Source organism: Pelmatolapia mariae, linkage group LG16_19 (genome assembly GCF_036321145.2).
Source record: "Pelmatolapia mariae isolate MD_Pm_ZW linkage group LG16_19, Pm_UMD_F_2, whole genome shotgun sequence".
Taxonomy (NCBI): domain Eukaryota; kingdom Metazoa; phylum Chordata; class Actinopteri; order Cichliformes; family Cichlidae; genus Pelmatolapia; species Pelmatolapia mariae.
Window position 1 is genome coordinate 46,179,384 of NC_086241.1, and position 17,320 is coordinate 46,196,703.

Sequence of the window (17,320 nt, forward strand, 5' to 3'; positions counted from 1 at the left end):
TTGGTTTTAATAGTATCTCTGCAGTCTTGCAGTCTGACCTTGGGGTGAATTTGCTGGAACGTCCACTCATGGGAGGATTGTTGCATTGTGTTAACAAACACATGAATACTCCAGACCTGCAAACTGTCGAAACTTGTGCTTTTAGAGAGGAGCTCGCACATGCGGATGATCAATAATCAAGTGCATGTGATTTGCAGCACCATGCTACTACTTATCCTCTTAATTCCTATGAAGGTCCGTGAAAACTATATTTATCTCTATAGTCTGTCACAGCATTTTAATAAAAGATAACTGAAACATTAAATAGTTTCTTGAATACATCTATAAATATATATTTTAATAATTTACTCTTGAGAGCTTTTTTGAGTGTCTTGTTTGTCAGGGATAGACATTTAACATTTTTACACAATTATGAAATAAAATTGTTGGAGCAAAAGTGTAAACAAAGTGATTGCTCAAGCTCTTACTTTGTGACATACTGTGGTATTGTTTGAGCTCCATTTAAGGAATTTGAAGATATCCTAAACTGCTGAAGGGCCCAAACTTATAACCTTTTTATTTCCAAAACATGTTTTCTAACTGCGAGGCCCCTCTTATTTAACGCCTTTATTGTCTTTTTATGTTCCCCAATCAAGGCGCAGGCCAAAACACATTGGAGATTTTCAATTTTTATCCTCTATTGTTTAGCATCATTTTGTGTCCCCATTCATTGTTGCCAAGGCAGCAGCTGTTCTCTAGAGGTCGACATAGAAACAAAGAGATCAGTGCCAAACCCTCAAATGAATTTAAATATAAGTGCTTTACCTCCAGAGACAATAAGTCATAAGATAATAGAGCCATTATTGTATTGTCATTCCTTCCTAAATTTAACCAACTGCACTTAATTCAACCGCCTTTGACAGGAGAGTGTGCCAAATAAGATGTTCAGCATTTGAAAAAAAATCCAGCCTCTCTTATGATTATTGGTGTGAAAAAAACATGAGTCATTACAAGAGTTTAAGAGACAGTCGTGTTTGTAATGATTGAATGTGATGAGATAGGAGTAATGCTAATGAATTTTACACAGCTCTTTTCTTGAGAATATGCTTAATGAATTTCAGTACATTCACACATACAAGAATCTTGTTGGAAGCAGATGTTTCTCACGTCACAGGCTAAAGTTAAATATGAGTTATGATGGAGGTTTAAGGCATCATTTTGTAATATAAAGTTAAACTCGTGGTTGTTATTTTTTTGTTTTGTTTTCTTTGAAACAGTTCCAGTGTTTAAAGTTCATAACCGGCCCATCTTCAACGTGGCACCATTTGAGCGGCTGTCGCCCATGAACGTTGTCAGCGCCATGGGACTCGGCTTTCTCCTGGCCCTCCTTATCTTCATCGATCAGAACATTGTCGTTTCACTGACGAACGCACCAGAAAACAGGTAAATCCTTATATGCTGAGCAGACGTTGGACATCTAAGAGATATGATTGCAAAACTCTCTTCACTGAAAATAGCTTAACAACACCAAGGCGAAACTTGAGTTGATTCTAGTATTTGCTTAGCACACTTCCTGTGACCATTCAGAATGCTGTCAGACTTTTAGAGATCCACTCCTCCACTTTGGAATTTGCTTCAACCGGATATTTTCCAGTCTGTTGGGGAGGGTGGAAGAACTGAGCCAGAAATTTGACATCTGAGTCAAATTGTCACAGTCAGAGAGCTCTGAAGAAGCCTCAGAGCCAAAACACAATGTGAGCTTTTACCCAGTTCTTCTAAATTTGCATTGGATGGGCCAGTTTAGAGCCATCAACCATCTAGCAGCCCTACAGTGAAAACATATAATGATGGAATTTCTGGCATTAGCTTGTACATTTGTTGGACAGAGATTAATTGGCTCTAAATGTCTGCTCCAAATATGGAAGAATTCCCCAGAGGGCAGATATCCACTAGTCCTCAAAATTCAGAAAAAAATTAAAGATATCTAAAAATGGGACTCATTGTGAGATGAAAAAGAGTGGTAAACAGAATTCACTTTGTTTATACCTCATGTTTTCCTTCATATGTCATTAATAAAAGAGTCCCAAACAGCTGAAGCTATTCCTGCTGCAGCTTTGTTCTTTGTATTATTTTATTCGGTCCATTCCTATATTTGCTTTACGTCTTTTTTGAAGCATTTGAACTTTTTCCCCCACCCGCACAGATATTTGATTGCATCAGTCGTGTTAGTTTAAAAAATATGACGACATTTTGAAAATGAATAAAGAATTTACATGCTCTCAGCATGATCCCGACTTACAAAGTTATATATATGGTTGTTGAGTGGATATAAATGAAAATAAAGCTAAAGGCTTGTTCACCAATAAAATCCTCTTTCACTTAGATTTATGCTTGATGACCTAAAGTTTCCTGTGCACTGTAATTTACAGTATGCAGCGGTGCCAATGTCATATGCAAGGGCACAGAGCGGGAGGCACGACTAGTGATCAGTGTGTTCATATTTCTTTACAAAACTGCTGCTGTCTGCCTTCAGGCAGCATATTTACAGTTTTAGGCTACCAAAAGAAACACACACAGACACACACACACACAGAGTCCCCCTCATACCACCTCAGAGATGATGCATTGCAGTGATCCCTCACTAACAGGGGCAAAAAAAAAAAAAAAGTTCGGTGGCATCAAAAAGGTCGCAGCTTTGTTTTTGTATAACATTACTGTAATGTCATGCTCGGCTTATGATGTCATCATCAGTGACATATTGTTTGTGCTTTTCATTCTGTAAAAAAAGGAAAGAGAACGAATCCACAAAAATGTACAGGATTTTTTCTTTTATGTTTAATGGGAAAAAGTTAGTGAAACATGAGTGAGGTTTGTCGAAGGCCATCACTGACCTTAGGAGAAAGATGCCCTTTTTGGTTTTAGCAAAAGTGTACTAGTAGTTGTAGAGTGTACAGGCAGACTACTGTCACGTGGACTTACTTCTAAAAATTTGTGTATGGCAGTTTTCTTGTGCGTGCCTTTAAACCTATTTATAGAACTTATGGTAAATGTACTCTGTTACTTTCTTACATTTGTATGTAATTTGTCCCTTTATGGTTTTAGAGGCAGCTTTAACCTGTTTTTGTGCTGCATTATGCTGTTGACTGTAAGGGTTGCGTTGCTCCTCAGATTGCTGAAGGGTACTGCATATCACTGGGACCTAATGCTCTCTGGGCTCATTAACATCCTAATGTCAGTGCTGGGGTTGCCCTGGATGCATGCCGCCTTCCCCCACTCCACCCTCCATGTGCGCCAGCTGGCTTTTGTGGAGCAGCGCGTTGAGGGGGGGCACCTCTACGAGACGTGAGTTACCCACCCTCTCACTTCCAGTGCTAATCAGATTCTTAATTAAAGCTCGTCTTCAGAGCGTGTGGCGACTGTAATTTTGAGTTGTATCCGAGCTACTGTATCCTGTTCTTCCCTGATTGCGTGATTACTATGTAACTAAAGATTTTCCCTCGGGGTGGAAGAGGTGAGGGAGTTTTTAATAGATGAGAGGATTATGTTCATCAATCTGGCCACACAGATATGTGCAAAATTACAGTTTGCATATATTCGGGATTAAGAAAGTAGTTGAGTATGATTAATGGAGACTAGGGGGGACAGTCTTATATAAGATCTGAAGATTTAATTAGAGATATAAGCTGGAGAAAAGTGTGCCATTTCAGGAATTTTGAAAGTGTGTATATGTCTGGAAATTTCCTAGGAAATTTTGAATATTAGTATCACTGACTGTTTATGAACAGTTGTTATTTCCAGTGTTTTTGAAGGTGTACTACATAAAGTATTTTTATTGCATCTTTATTAGGAGGTACTTACTAGTCCTGAACAGGTGACATTAAATTAAAAAGACTCAAGAATAAGATAAACACAAGGTAAAATAAATAAAAATTACACAACGAAAAAAATGTGAGGTTTCAGCTCCACAGGTTGAGAGTCCAAATGAGGTCATTCCAAGGTCACAGATGCAATCCCTCATGTTGCATGCAGCGGAAAGAAAATGTATAACAACCTTTTTTCAACATCAGTGTCTAGAGTCTGAATTAACAACTCCAATAAAAAGGGATTTCATCATCATTTGGACAGTCAACCTGAAATGTTGGGAAATTGATTGTTTCCTTAAAATGATGGTGAGGTCCATTTTCAACTTCAAAAAACATATATAATTGTGCAGGTTCTTCTCCAAAAACAGTTCAGCCTTCATCAGGCCACTAAACTTTTTCCCAGAGCATCGTGTTGCTCATTGACGGGTGTGCATGATTTTTTTTTTCTGCTCTTCTGCGGTGTCCTGCTATGAACATCCCATGGTCAGTGCAGCCGTGAACTGTGACACATGAACGTCAGAATTATGAACAGAGATCATCTGATTGGAGAGTCATTTCCAGGAACAGTAGACATGGTTTGTCTAATTGTAGACTGATTAATACTAAATACTTTCAAGCTTTTCCAGATTTATACAAATCAAAAGTAATCTTTGTGATATTTCACTTTGCAAAGCAGATGCATTTTTAAATAGCAAATTCAAAATGCTCACATGTTTTTTAAGTCTAGCCGACACCTCCAATCATGTTCCATTAATTGGAGTGCAGGATTGCTGGTGCCTGACTTCAATTAGCTTTTGTAGATGTCATTAGCCTAGGGCTTTCCTTACTTTTTCCAAACAACTCTGCAGATGTTTAAATCAGCTATACTCTGGCAAAAAGCTTATTTGTATTTTATTAATTTAAACTTGTGTTTGTTCATGATGCGGATGAAGAGATGTTCTTATTATCACACAGGTGATTCATAAGTGCTGATCATTTTTGTTATTTTATTGTTCTAAAGAGTGGTTAATATTTTTAATCTGTAAGAAGAGAGTTATCAGTAATAGCAGAAATCTTCATCCTTTTTGTGGTTTTGAAAATAACAGGATCTGATAATGAGATATTGGAAAAAAAAATATAGCATGTCTTTTCCCCACTGCTCAGGCCCCTTAAACTCTGGGAAGTGGGTCTGGAAAATTCCTGATTTTTCAAATGAAAAAATATGCTGCAATACTGATAACAAAATCCCAGAAAATGCATTGTCTGTTGCATTGTATGAATCAATTGTGGGCTTTCCAGTAACCATTCATTTGTATGTTATTGTGTGCGTCTCCTCAGTATCGTCCAGGTTAAGGAGACCCGTCTGACGTCTCTGGCTGCCAACATCTTCATTGGCATATCAGTGTTGCTGTTGCCTCTCCCGCTGCAGTGGATACCCAAACCTGTCCTCTATGGCCTCTTCCTCTACATCGCCCTCACCTCCATCGACGGAAACCAGATGTGCGACCGAATGGCTCTCCTTCTGAAGGAGCAGGTCAGAAAGTGTGTGGCGGAAGTAACAGTTGAATAAATGTGTGTGTCCGTGTCCATATGTCGATAGCAGGGCTCTGCAGATCAAACGGTTGACTGTGTGCCCGGTGCTGGAGGACCAGACACGAGTGAAATGGTATTTGCAAATATAATTTTTGTGCTCGTATATTCACAGTACGAGGTGGGTAGTGTTTAGTGAATTAAGACAGATAAGCTGATAAATTAACATTTTTATTCTAGTATAGTGTATCAAACACATAACAATACTAAAAGAGAATGCTGATTGTTTGTCTTGAGTGTTTTATCCTGTGTGTCCGATTTAACCTTCCTTCTCTCTCAGTAAAGATGTAAAGCAAGGCTTGCCATTTTTCCCTACGCTTGGTAATGTCACACACTGGCGCCTCCTAATGACGATATGAGGAAATGACTCAAAATTTACAGGTTTCGCTGTCTAGAAAGCCTGCATAAGTGTAAATCTTAGTGTTGTAGAAGCTGTTATGATCATGTACATATATAATTGTGCAAAGGTTAAACTGAAAATAAAATAAATGTATTAATTAAATAAAAGTAAAACCAAACCTTAAAAAATCTCATATAAACATTGTTCAATTTAATGACCACATTTTTTTTTTTGCTTCGTATGAAATCCTGATCTTTGTCTGTTTTCTTCTTCACATAAATACATTTTCTGTCCTCAGTGTACAGGTACCAACCAAGCTTTAGAAGATGCAGATTTGTCCTGTCATTTTTTTTTTATTTATTTGCTCTTTGTTTGTTATAAGATTAGTACCTGACACCAGATCAGTTGGTGGAGCTAAATTTGTTTTTGCTGCAGCTCGACTGGGACTGCATGTCCTACCAACAATCAATGTTATTGTGGTATACAGTCACACAGGAGATACTATAAATACAGTTATTGTACATTGTAGGAATGAATGCTAAATGTTCGTCGTGATTTAAAATCCAGAGTGCACTTCTTAAATGCGTGTGGGTTGCCCACTTCCCTTAGTCATTCCTTTAAGTTTGCAGGAGACCTGAGGACAGTGAAGAAGAAGAGCCATAGGGGAGATTGTTTTTTTAATCTGTCTTGATCCTCTCACCTCCTGCAGACGTCTTACCCACCTACCCACTACATCCGCAAAGTGCCCCAGAGGAAGATCCACTACTTCACCTTCCTGCAGATGATGCAGCTGCTGGTGCTGTGTACGTTTGGCATGTACCCGATACCGTACATGAAAATGATCTTCCCTCTGGTCATGATCCTCCTAATCCCAATCAGGTACGACTGTGACCACTTTGTCCCGTAAAATTGTTTTCTCGAGTGCTTTAAAACCAGGGTGACATTCAGCACCACACGGGTAATAACAAGAGCTGTGTCTGACCTAAATCTGCCCTCTAGATGAAAAAAGCTTTAAATTACAGTGAAGTCTGGTTTCTGCTGTCTTTTTTTCTTTCAAAAATCCTCATATCACTCTAAAAAGCACTATTATGGGGAATAAAATAGACAAGATGATGGATTATCTTTATTCTGTTTTTAAACTTTAACATTTAATGTGGAATGGAAAAAAACTGCAACGTCTGACTAAACGATACCCAAATATTGATCAGATTGATAAAACTTTGAAACACACTGTATGGAGGCTTTTACCATAATGATCAGATGCAGAACTAAAGCACAGCATACAAGCCTACCGGAAATACCTGAATTTAAAAAATAAAGTTTCAATTATTTATTATATTATTTATTTATTATTATTCAGCAAAGTTGTGCTTCGGGTTACTGGGTGCGAGCTAATTCAATATTCCCCTTTTCACTTGTTTGTTTTGGTTTTCTCCAACTATGTTTTTCCATCTGGATTGTACTACAAATCAGGTTACATTAATGAGTTAAAAATTTTGAGGGAAAATTCTCAGTCGTTCTTTTTTCAGTTTGATTTTATAGTGCAAATGTTGACATTTAATCACCGTGAAGGTAAATGTGTATAAAATAATAATTTCCTGAAACCATAAAGTGCATCTTTTAAAGTTTGGGGGCTCGTAAATTAGCCACTGTAGAAATGCGCTCTTGATCACTGGTAGCACTGATAAGAAGGCGGTCAGTTTTATCTGGTAAAATCAGACACTGTAAAGGCTTTGGGGTTTATTTTCTTCTTATGTTTTCTTTCTGCTCTAACAAGCACCAACTGACATGAATTATCTCTGCTCTGTGTTTAGGAACAACGTGCTCCCTCATATCATTGAGGCCAAATACTTGGACATAATGGATGCCCAACACATGTAGCTACAGATGGAATAAGCTCTGGATCCACATAAAGACATCTGGAATTTAAACAAAAAAAAACAAAAAAAAAGAAAGAAAATTAACAAAAACATATTTTTCAATGCAAAACTGTATGGAAAGCAAAAAGGAAATATATATCGACTGTTTTGATTTTTGTATCCGATAAGAACATTCTTTTAGGTGAAACACTGGAAAAGTGGCAAGTCATGTGAAGAGGGACGAGAGTCGTGGGAAATATTTTCCAAACATTAAACGGACAGCATCTCTCTGAAGGGGAAATTCTACCGAAAAAAAGGAAGGAGAAAAAAATGAAACATAAAACAGGACCGTCCAGAACTCCCTGTTTCACTTCTGTTTGACCCTGTCAGATTGTTCAGTGCCATATACCTCCATCTTCTCCATTCACACCTTTTACTTTTCTATGGTAACACTTTACAATATCCTACTGCAGTGTGTACATCTGTGTTTTAACCTGTGGGCAACTGCTTCAAGTATTCACTAATACTGCTCAAGTAATAAAACTGCTGCCAGTGGAAATTGCGTATTAATTAGAAAGGTGTAATGTCAGTATGAACATTATCTATTTTTGACACTTTGCACTCACATTGTGTTTTTACACTGCCATACAGGGAGGTTTGCCATCTGTACACTGTGTTAAGTATTGAAAATCTTTTCCATGGGCCACTTACATGGCAGTAATACTGTGTTTAGGCCACTGTAAAGAAAATCTTTACCTTAATCATTGTGCAGTGTTAAAACCTTCACATTCCTACACCTTTTAGCTGTGATCCTCCCTTTTATCTATGTAGGACACGTGCGTCCTTCATGTTTTGATTCTAAGTCATTCCAAAAACGTTAGTATTCATTAAGGTGTGTGTGCGTGTGTGTCTGTGTGTGCGTGTGTGTGCCATCATCTAGCTTTCTGCCGGGTCTTAGAAAACCGAATTTTTAAGGTGGAATTTAAGTGCTCAGATGAATTTTTAAAAATACATTCCACGGGTATATATTATGTGTAATTATTTAGAAAGACAGCACAAACCAAATCATATAGTAAAGTCTTTATGAAATTATGAATATATTAGAATATATTATGGCAGTATATAAAACTTATTATTGTTCAAATCTAGGATTATTTATTTATCATGATGACCGTTTGTCTTTCAAGTGGAGAATGATCATTTTGTGTGTTTACCCTGACCTGTACTTCTCTTTTTGCTCTTTTTCATCCCACAGATACCAAATGTTGTATTCCGAGTGTGTCTCACATATAACTCTCCCACAGTTTACATATCAAAGTCCCTTCCAGTTCCATGTCACAGTTCTGGTGCATTGCTAGTAAAGTCAGGTTAAAAAAAACAAAACAAAGCATCTGAGAGCTTTGGACTGAACAAAATGCATTTTTTTTCCTGTGATCAAGTGTTCAAAAATGAGTTTTAGAATAACCCAGTCTTGTTTTCTATTTAGATGTTATGATTAGATCAGTGCTTGCAGATGTTGTCATGTAATAATCCAGGTGTCTGGAGAGATTAATCTTGTTATCTACAGCTCAAAAAGAAAAAAAAAGATTCTAAGCACTGGTTTGCTTAAAGCATGTCACCTGGGTTTTTAATACAATGTGATGCCAATGGACATGTATCCTACATGAGAAAAAAAAGTAGCAAGTCAAACAGTAACTTCTCATTAAAACGAATGCAATGCTCAATATTTAGCAATACTGTGTATAAAGCAGAACTTCACCGGTGATATTGGGGTGAACCAGCAAAGGCGGACCCATCACTGAAGCAATGACAGGCCAGCTGTATTTTTACAACAGCACCTTTTCAGTCCATCCTCATGGTACAAACGCTGCTCTGCGCTGATTTGATTACGTTACACATCAAGAGGAAAAAATAAATAAATAAATATATATATACATATATTTGCCTGTCAAAGAGGCATCCACAGTGGCAGATTTTTATTATGGTTTTGTTGCTTTCCCAATATCCAAATGGCAGCTCCCACACTTCTGTTCAACTTTGTCTTACAGATGTGAGAAAGATGTCCAATTTAAGCAGATGGATGTCTCATGCTGAGATAGCAAGGCATAAAAGCCTGCAAGCATTTGCATAATCCTTGGACTAAGCCTTAAGACAGCACTGGTGAAAGCAGGATGAGATTGTGAGGTATGAAGGAATATGTACAGTTTGCAATGCAAAGTTTAGTTTTTATTAACTATCCATTATAATCCAACGCAAGGTATTAGTTTCTAACTTTGGACTGAGATTTACTGATTCTTCTTCTTATGTGACAGTACTGTTGTTGTTCCTTGATATCCTCACTGTACTGATCATTTTGGAATAGCAGCAAACTTCTCTCAGAGGACTTGATATTGGATTTGGGATGAAAGATACTACTCCGTTTGTGAAACCTTGACTTCCCCTTCCTCCTAAATGGATTTGTTTGAAATTGCGTACTGTGATGTTTTGTTTAGGTTAACCCCCCCTCTTTTCTGATTTCATATAGCCTACTTTTTCTAATCATGAATGTATGATGTGTGGATTTTTATATAGCATACTAATTTAGGTGTCAAACAGAATCTGTAATTTTGTCAAAAAGATCAGCTATATTTGTAAGCTGTAAGATGTAAAATGAGAAAAAATGGTTATCAAAACAGAATGTGTTGGTTTACTATAGTGTGTGTGTATGTATATATATATATATATATACACACTCTACACTGAAAAAGAGAGATTATCTCAAGCTGTTTGCCAAATAAAAAGTAGTAGTGATGTAAATAAGTGTGTGCTTGTGCTCACTGTGAATTGGTGATCAGATTGTCGTAATGTTTGATATTTATATTAGTGCCCTTTAGACAAAGGTTCCTTCTAATGTTATTGACCACCTTGACCATTTATCTACGGCCACTACCAGGACAAAACGTTCCCCTCAGCAGCCTTGTTCATTTAGAGGATATTACAAAAGGTCAAGACATTATGTGCCACATGGTTACATAAAGAATGCAGTGTATTTTCAGTATGCTAATCTGCTGTGGAAGTAAGAAGGTAATCAACTCAAAATAACTTCTGGGTAGTGCAAGTAATGCAGCTGCAGGACCGTGTGTGAAATACAGCTCCATACTGCAAACATGCATCTATTTCTACTTATGTTTCTCATTTTTTTGTCACCGTCTTTTGTTTTAATAAAAATAAAAACCCACTCCTATATATATATATATTACAGAGATTTTTATGTATGTTAACACGTTTCCAAAAATATTAAGTTAGCTGTTATTTCACCTATAAATTTCCTGCTCTGTGGGGAATTAATAGGCATTGTTGATGCTTTAAGTATCAGCCTTCCATTGAAACAAACCTCAGTGTAAACGCTATTATCAATGTTACTGACATTCATCCTCGCATGGGGATAAAACCCTTCAACCGCTCTTTAACCAGTAGATGTATTTACAGCGCCGCCTTCAGGACAGTTTTTATATTCCCAACTTCACTGAAAGGGGATCCTGTGTGTATTGGTTCCATAATTACTGGATGAGTAATTACGTGTTTTTAATAAATATTTGTATATCTCGAACTGATGTATAGGCAGAAAAAAATTATAACATCGTCTCTGCTGCAGTGCACCTGCGCAGATGACCGCAGATCTCCAAGTCATAAGAAACCTGGCAGTGCAGGTGATCAGCTCTGTGGGGTTATTAAAGGCACGCGGACAGAGTCGCGTTTAATCAGTTAAGTCCCTCTGCCGCTCTGGGCTGCATGGTGCGGAGCTCTGACTGTATAAACGATGGACGACGCGACAGCACTTTCTCCCATGGTACAAAAATGAAGCCAAAATATTCCCCTTGTGGAAGCTGCCATATTGCGCTTTTGGAGCCGGAGTCTGCGCAGGAGTGACTTGAGGTGGAGCGACTGCGTCACGCTCCCACCCACACGCCCGCTGGACGTGACCGCGAACACCTTCCCTTACACTAATTACGTAGCCTGGCTGCTTCATTATTAATCTGATTTTACTCCTCGCCAAATCCCACATCCATAAATGTAAGTTCTCAAGCAAGAAACCACACTTTTTCACTTTTAGGAAAGAAATTGAACTCTATGTGAATACAATTTGTTCCTCTCACAGCAAAAAAGCTTTAAAAACCGTAAATATTTGTAATATGTTGCCCTTGTTTAATTATCCAATGTCACTGTATCTCTCGCTTTTTTTTTCTTCTTTCCCCTTTTAATTTTGATATGTATCTTACATGTTTAATTTGACACACTCTTCCATTGTATTATAATTTTGCAGTACATTGTTTCCTCCATGTATTGTATTTGTTGTTCCTGTTCCTGAAATAAAGATGGAGAAAAAAAAACATTGAAAAAAAAAAAAAGCAAGCCTGGCCTCCAGTTTATCTGCTGATGGGGTTTACCGCGACTGACGACTCGTTCAATTAAGACGAATAAATAAAACCATGTCCCTATTATGAAAAAGACACCCAGCTTATCATTTTATAGTTCTACAACATCTAAAATCACCCTGTTAATTCGTTTTTTCCTAAATTATCCGCTAGCATTCGCACTGTGTTAGAGGCTGCTCGCAAGTTAGCGCTGGTATACACCTGTTACTCTAATAGTCTGTATTTTTGAATGATTCCTTAGTTTTTAAACAGATGACATCAGCTGCACACTCCACAGAGACCCAGAGTTACAGTTAATATCAAAAATGTAATGCTGTCCTTTGAGATTTTAACATTTGTTCTTTTCATTTAATAATAGAGTCCACATAATTATTACCAGCTACACCCACCATGGGAGAAACTGGTGAGGGAGACCATCAGGACCAAGCTGGGTTTCCTGGGTTTTTCCTGAGAAATCCAGATGTTCTGTTGACGCACTGAGAGAGGCATCATTTCAGAAACATCAGAAAGACTGAAGTTCATCGCAGGGATCAAGGAGGACCTCATGATCTTCACCACCAGCTCCCTTACAGGGAAATCTTCAGAACTCCACTGTAGGCCCACTCCAGAAGAGACCTTTGGTTTGTGTAATGTTATAAATACTTGGATAATCCTCAGCGGACTTTTACATAAAGATATTATATTTAGTCCTGTAGAAAGTTATATATTAAAAAATATATTATCCTCTCTGGTCACTGGTATGAATGACTCTGAATTACTTTGTGGTAAATAACACACTATTGGCAAAAAAAAAAAAAAAAAACAGTGAAAGAATTCCAGATCACCAGTTTTTAGTTAACCTTCATCAGGTTTTATTTAATTGTGTCAGAGAAAATCTCATGTGCTCTTCATGTGGCTGAGTGCATTCAGTGTTTAAAACAGAACCTCTGCAGGTCTCAGATCAGCAGCTTTCTGAAACACCAAACTGCTGATATATAGTGACACAGTTACAGGGGTGATTAATCCTTTTGACTTTTTGTCTTTAACTTTATCAATAAAACAACTGCAGCTTTCACTGACAGCACATGTGGTACTTTAACCTTTGTACTGTTTTCATTAGTTAATTTTGGAGTTAACGTGAACATGTTGGATGATCTGTCTGCTTTCACTGGGTGGTGCTGAGGTCTGAATCTGAGGGGAGCTCCTGTAATCACGAAGAGAACAGAATCATCACAAACTGAAATATAAAGTTTATCTCTCAAATCTGAAATGAAGCTGATCCTTCTTGGTCCTCACAGAGTTCTACTCTTACTTTCTTTCAGTTCTACAGTTCTACTGACATATGAGCTGCTTATTAAAAAAAAAGGACAAAGCCTTATATACCATACATACTATATAAACAACATATATAAACAGATTTTCCAATATAATATTTACCTTTGAGTTGTTGGTGCTTTGTAAATGGAAATCTCCAGAGATGAGAAGATGGAGCAGGTTTGCAGTCCTGGTTCAGTCTGCTCCTGCATTGTGGTCACCGACATACAGCAATGTTAAAGCTGCTGCCTGAGAACTGAAAAACTATTGAGTACTGAAAAATTAGTGGGAAAATTAAACATAAATTTTAACTTAATCTGCCTGCTCTATCTGCCATTCCCAAACAGAGATACACAAGTTTCACTGTGACTGCAGCTGCCAGTCAAAGAATCAAACTTATAGGAAAGGAGACCCCTTGAATATAAATGATGAGAACTATTGATAGTTAAAGAAAGAATCTTTGGAGAAATTTTTATTTTAGTCTTACCCCAGTCCCATCCGCTAACATGGAGGAGGTGGGATTTATGACCTATACTGCAGCCAGACACCAGGGGGCGATAGAAACGTTTTGGCTTCATTTTTGGGGAGCTGTCGCGTCGTCCAAGTTATGAGTTGTATGAAAGGTCAAGTTAGGCGTGCAATCTGATATCAGGTTGTACTTAAGCTCTCAAGGTTACTTTGTTTATAAGTTGTTGATCAAGTAATTTCTTTGTGCGTGACAGAACAAATTCATTTTTAAATAACTCATGACCAAAACTAGCAAAATTTGGCATACACAATGAAGTCGTTTACTAGACGATGTATTTGGTGAAAAAACTGAATATGTGAGGGTAGCCAGTAGTAGCCTCAGTGTGGGTACAAAGTTCTCTCCGTAAGTACAGTGAAATGACATTAAAGAATCATATAGAAATATCACTGTTTCTTCGTGTGTATAGAAAATGTACAATGATTGTAAAGTAAAACCCAGGGTCAACCCTGAAGTTACCCACATAAGCTCAAAGCCTTTCTTCACAGTATAGAGGCCTATGAAACAGCATTTTTGACTTATCCAGATAACTTCAAAGTTGATCCTGAAGTTGTCCAATTTTTGAATAGCGTGACTTTGAAAAATAGACGCTGTTTATTATCTAAACTTGCATGAGTTGAAAACTGAGTCCAGTCGACACAATTTAAATTCCATGACTTACATTAATGAACAACAGACCACACTGACACTATACAAGAACACTTTAGGTTTAACGTGATCTACTTTCATGTAATGAAAACGCTGAAAGGCGTTTAAAAGGAGGAGGTGCTGAGGAAGCCTCCGTTACTAACGCCGTTAAAACGAGTTTTTCAGCAGCAGACTGAAGGCTGACGCATTAGCTGCTCTCACCGTTATCGCGCGCCCCGCAGGTAAAGTTAATTAGTTAGTTGAACTGAAAAACTTTCAAATAATCCGCTTTTCTGTCGCTTGGAACTTTTTTCGCGATGTCAACAACAAATCCGGAGGGTACATAGTAACTTTTGCTAAGCAGTCGCTGGGGGCGGGGCCGATGGAACAGTAATTTTCCTGTGACGTCGTAGGCTTGCCTTTGAACCTTTGAACTTTCCTTTGACGTCGCCAGCTCCAAAACCCTTAAATAAACAGTTCTGCTGTAAGCTCCAAGCAAACGTGGAGCTTACTTTTTACATGCTTTCACAGTGGAAGGTGCATTTTAGACGCGTTCAACTCAAAACATAGCAAATTATCATTTAACCCATCCCACAAAAAATATAAAAAATGGAAGACAAATACTTAAATACTGAGAACATTGAGGAAATCACAGCAGCACATCTTTATCCTGTGATCAAATCTTTCTTTGAAAATTTGACGGCTGTGCAGTGGCATACCATTAGATCAGGAGACTTGGACATTGCCACTAAGAGTCTTCTAGGAGAGCTCATTGTACATATAACTGAAATAGGTTTGAAACACTTTGAAATGATGGCTCAGAATGCCAACACTGAAATATCAGAAGATGGTGTTTTGAGCAAAATAAGTACCATAGTTCCACAGGCTTTTGCTGAAGCTTTGGAAACGGTTCCTCAGGGTGACAAGGCAAGTACTGAAAAGTTACAACAACTGCTTGCTAAGGAGGTTGTGCAAAGTATTAAATCTGCACAGTCTTCAGACAGCAAAACAAGTTTTGGAGAACACGAGCACATCGTTCCTCCAAAACGGCTGAACAAAATGATCCATTTTGCTGGGAGAATGATTAGAGCTTTAATCTCCAAGATGAATTATTTCCGCACGAGCACTGATACCAGTAGCTTCAGTGATTCAGAGGAGGACACTAAAATGTTAGATAGTCCAAGTGTTTCAAAAGAATATCTGGATCAAGGATATAAAAGTCCCGCGATGGGCTCCCAGGACAGCTTAGATAGTGAATTTCTGAAAACTGTGGAATTTCACATCAAAAATGCTGCTGATAATTTTTTTCCAATTTTGCATGAAACTGTCCCTCCTCATTATAACAAGGGGCAATCACGAACAAATGAAGAGATTGAGCTACTTGCAAAACAGCTCACGTTCTTAGTTGAGGCAAAGATTCAATGTTCTGTACAGCGTGGTGAAGTTATCACTTCCGCATCATTTGCAGAGAAATGTAAGCAGTCGCTACAAAACAACGCAGGTAAGCTCAAAACATTCTTTGCGAAGCAATTTGCAAAAGCGACAATTCTTCGCATTGCCAAAAACACCAGGGCTAAATTCCAGAGAAAGGAGAAAGTTGAAAGCAGTGGATCGGTGGAGGAGCTTGTTAATGATGTCGACTTACTGCTTCAGACTGTAAAAGATCGTAGTTCAAATGAGCTTGAACTATTTAAACAAATTTCGATCGGCAAATCTCTGGAGTTCACCCAGGCCCTCACAGACATGCTCAATAAATATGCTGTAGAGGGCATGGCACCTGAAACTTTACCTGATTGTTTCAGAACAGCACATGTAAACCTACAAGTGAAAGTTTTCTTGGCACTCATGAGATGGTGGTTATCCACCCAAGCTGAGAGCCACAGTCATGGTGTAATGCTAGCAATCCTTGGGACTCAAACAACAACAGAACCACAGACACAACCACAGACACAACCACAGACACAACCACAGACACAACCACAGACAACGGAAAGAATTCCAGTTGTAACGTCCCAACCAAAACCTGAGCCGTTTGTACTAGATGATCCTGTACATAAAGCTTACATTAAAATAGTCCTTCATAAACTTTTTAGCCGAATAGCTAAAAAATTAAAGATGAAGTGCACTTGTGTATGCACACAGAAGATCCACACCTGGCTTTTGGAAGAAGTATGGGGCGAACTCAGGGATAAAAAACTCACTATAACTCCACAAAACCTAAAGAATCTGGAAAAGTACATTCTTAAAGACTTGCGCAATTTCTTTGGGAGTGTCGAAGATGTTCAGGTTGCTCTGGAGTCACAGAAATCCATGGCTGTAAAAACCATTACACATAGCTTGACTGAACATCTGTCAGATGCAAAAAAGAAGCCAAATGGCATAGTCAGGTTTTTCACTGCGTTGGCCAAAGCCATCACCAAGCCATTTAGACGCACAACTTGAAGTGGTGGTTTTTAACATCAACTTAGTATTCATCTTGAAGGAAAAACAGTCATCTTTTTCCTTGCAGATGAATACCTAAATACATAACATCAAAAATGTTGTCGCAAGAGAGAAATTTGATTATAACTGGATTAAAATCCCCCAACCGGTCTCGGCAGATGGCCGCCCGCCTGAGCCTGGTTCTGCCGCAGGTTTCCTCCCATTAACCCTGGAGAACCCATGGGGTCAGATCCGACCCCAATGGTTTTCTAGGGAAACCATGGGGTCAAATTTGACCCCATGGGTTCTCCAGGGTTAAAAGGGGGTTTTTCCTGCCCACTGTTGCCAAGTGCTTGCTCATAGGGGATCATCAGATTGTTGGGGTTTTCTCTCTTGCATTGTAGGGTCTTTATAATATAAAGCTCTTT

General features: G+C 38.2%; 1 protein-coding gene and 1 long non-coding RNA gene across 6 annotated transcripts in view; one reads left to right on the plus strand and one right to left on the minus strand.

Annotated features, from left to right (window-relative positions):
* Positions 1 to 10,409, plus strand: part of slc4a11 (solute carrier family 4 member 11) — a 103,955-nt gene extending 93,546 nt beyond the window's left edge. For all 4 annotated transcript variants that reach the window (XM_063498168.2, XM_063498171.1, XM_063498169.1 and 1 more), the window contains exons 17-21: positions 1,257 to 1,422; positions 3,148 to 3,321; positions 5,160 to 5,355; positions 6,461 to 6,630; positions 7,566 to 10,409. In XM_063498168.2, the coding sequence (XP_063354238.1) occupies positions 1,257 to 1,422; positions 3,148 to 3,321; positions 5,160 to 5,355; positions 6,461 to 6,630; positions 7,566 to 7,632 (773 nt within the window). In that variant the 3' untranslated portion in view covers positions 7,633 to 10,409. The remainder of the gene's footprint in view (positions 1 to 1,256; positions 1,423 to 3,147; positions 3,322 to 5,159; positions 5,356 to 6,460; positions 6,631 to 7,565) is intronic.
* Positions 10,410 to 12,875: 2,466 nt separating this feature from the next.
* On the minus strand, positions 12,876 to 14,832 carry LOC134645792 (uncharacterized). 2 transcript variants are annotated; one of them, XR_010096585.1, is made up of 4 exons: positions 14,694 to 14,832; positions 13,806 to 13,906; positions 13,442 to 13,524; positions 12,876 to 13,208 (listed from the first exon to the last, which is right to left on the minus strand). It is a non-coding gene; the product is annotated as an uncharacterized LOC134645792 (long non-coding RNA). The 2 variants fall into 2 exon arrangements; XR_010096584.1 differs by lacking the exon at positions 14,694 to 14,832 and having other exon boundaries at positions 13,806 to 14,687.
* Positions 14,833 to 17,320: the final 2,488 nt, after the last annotated feature.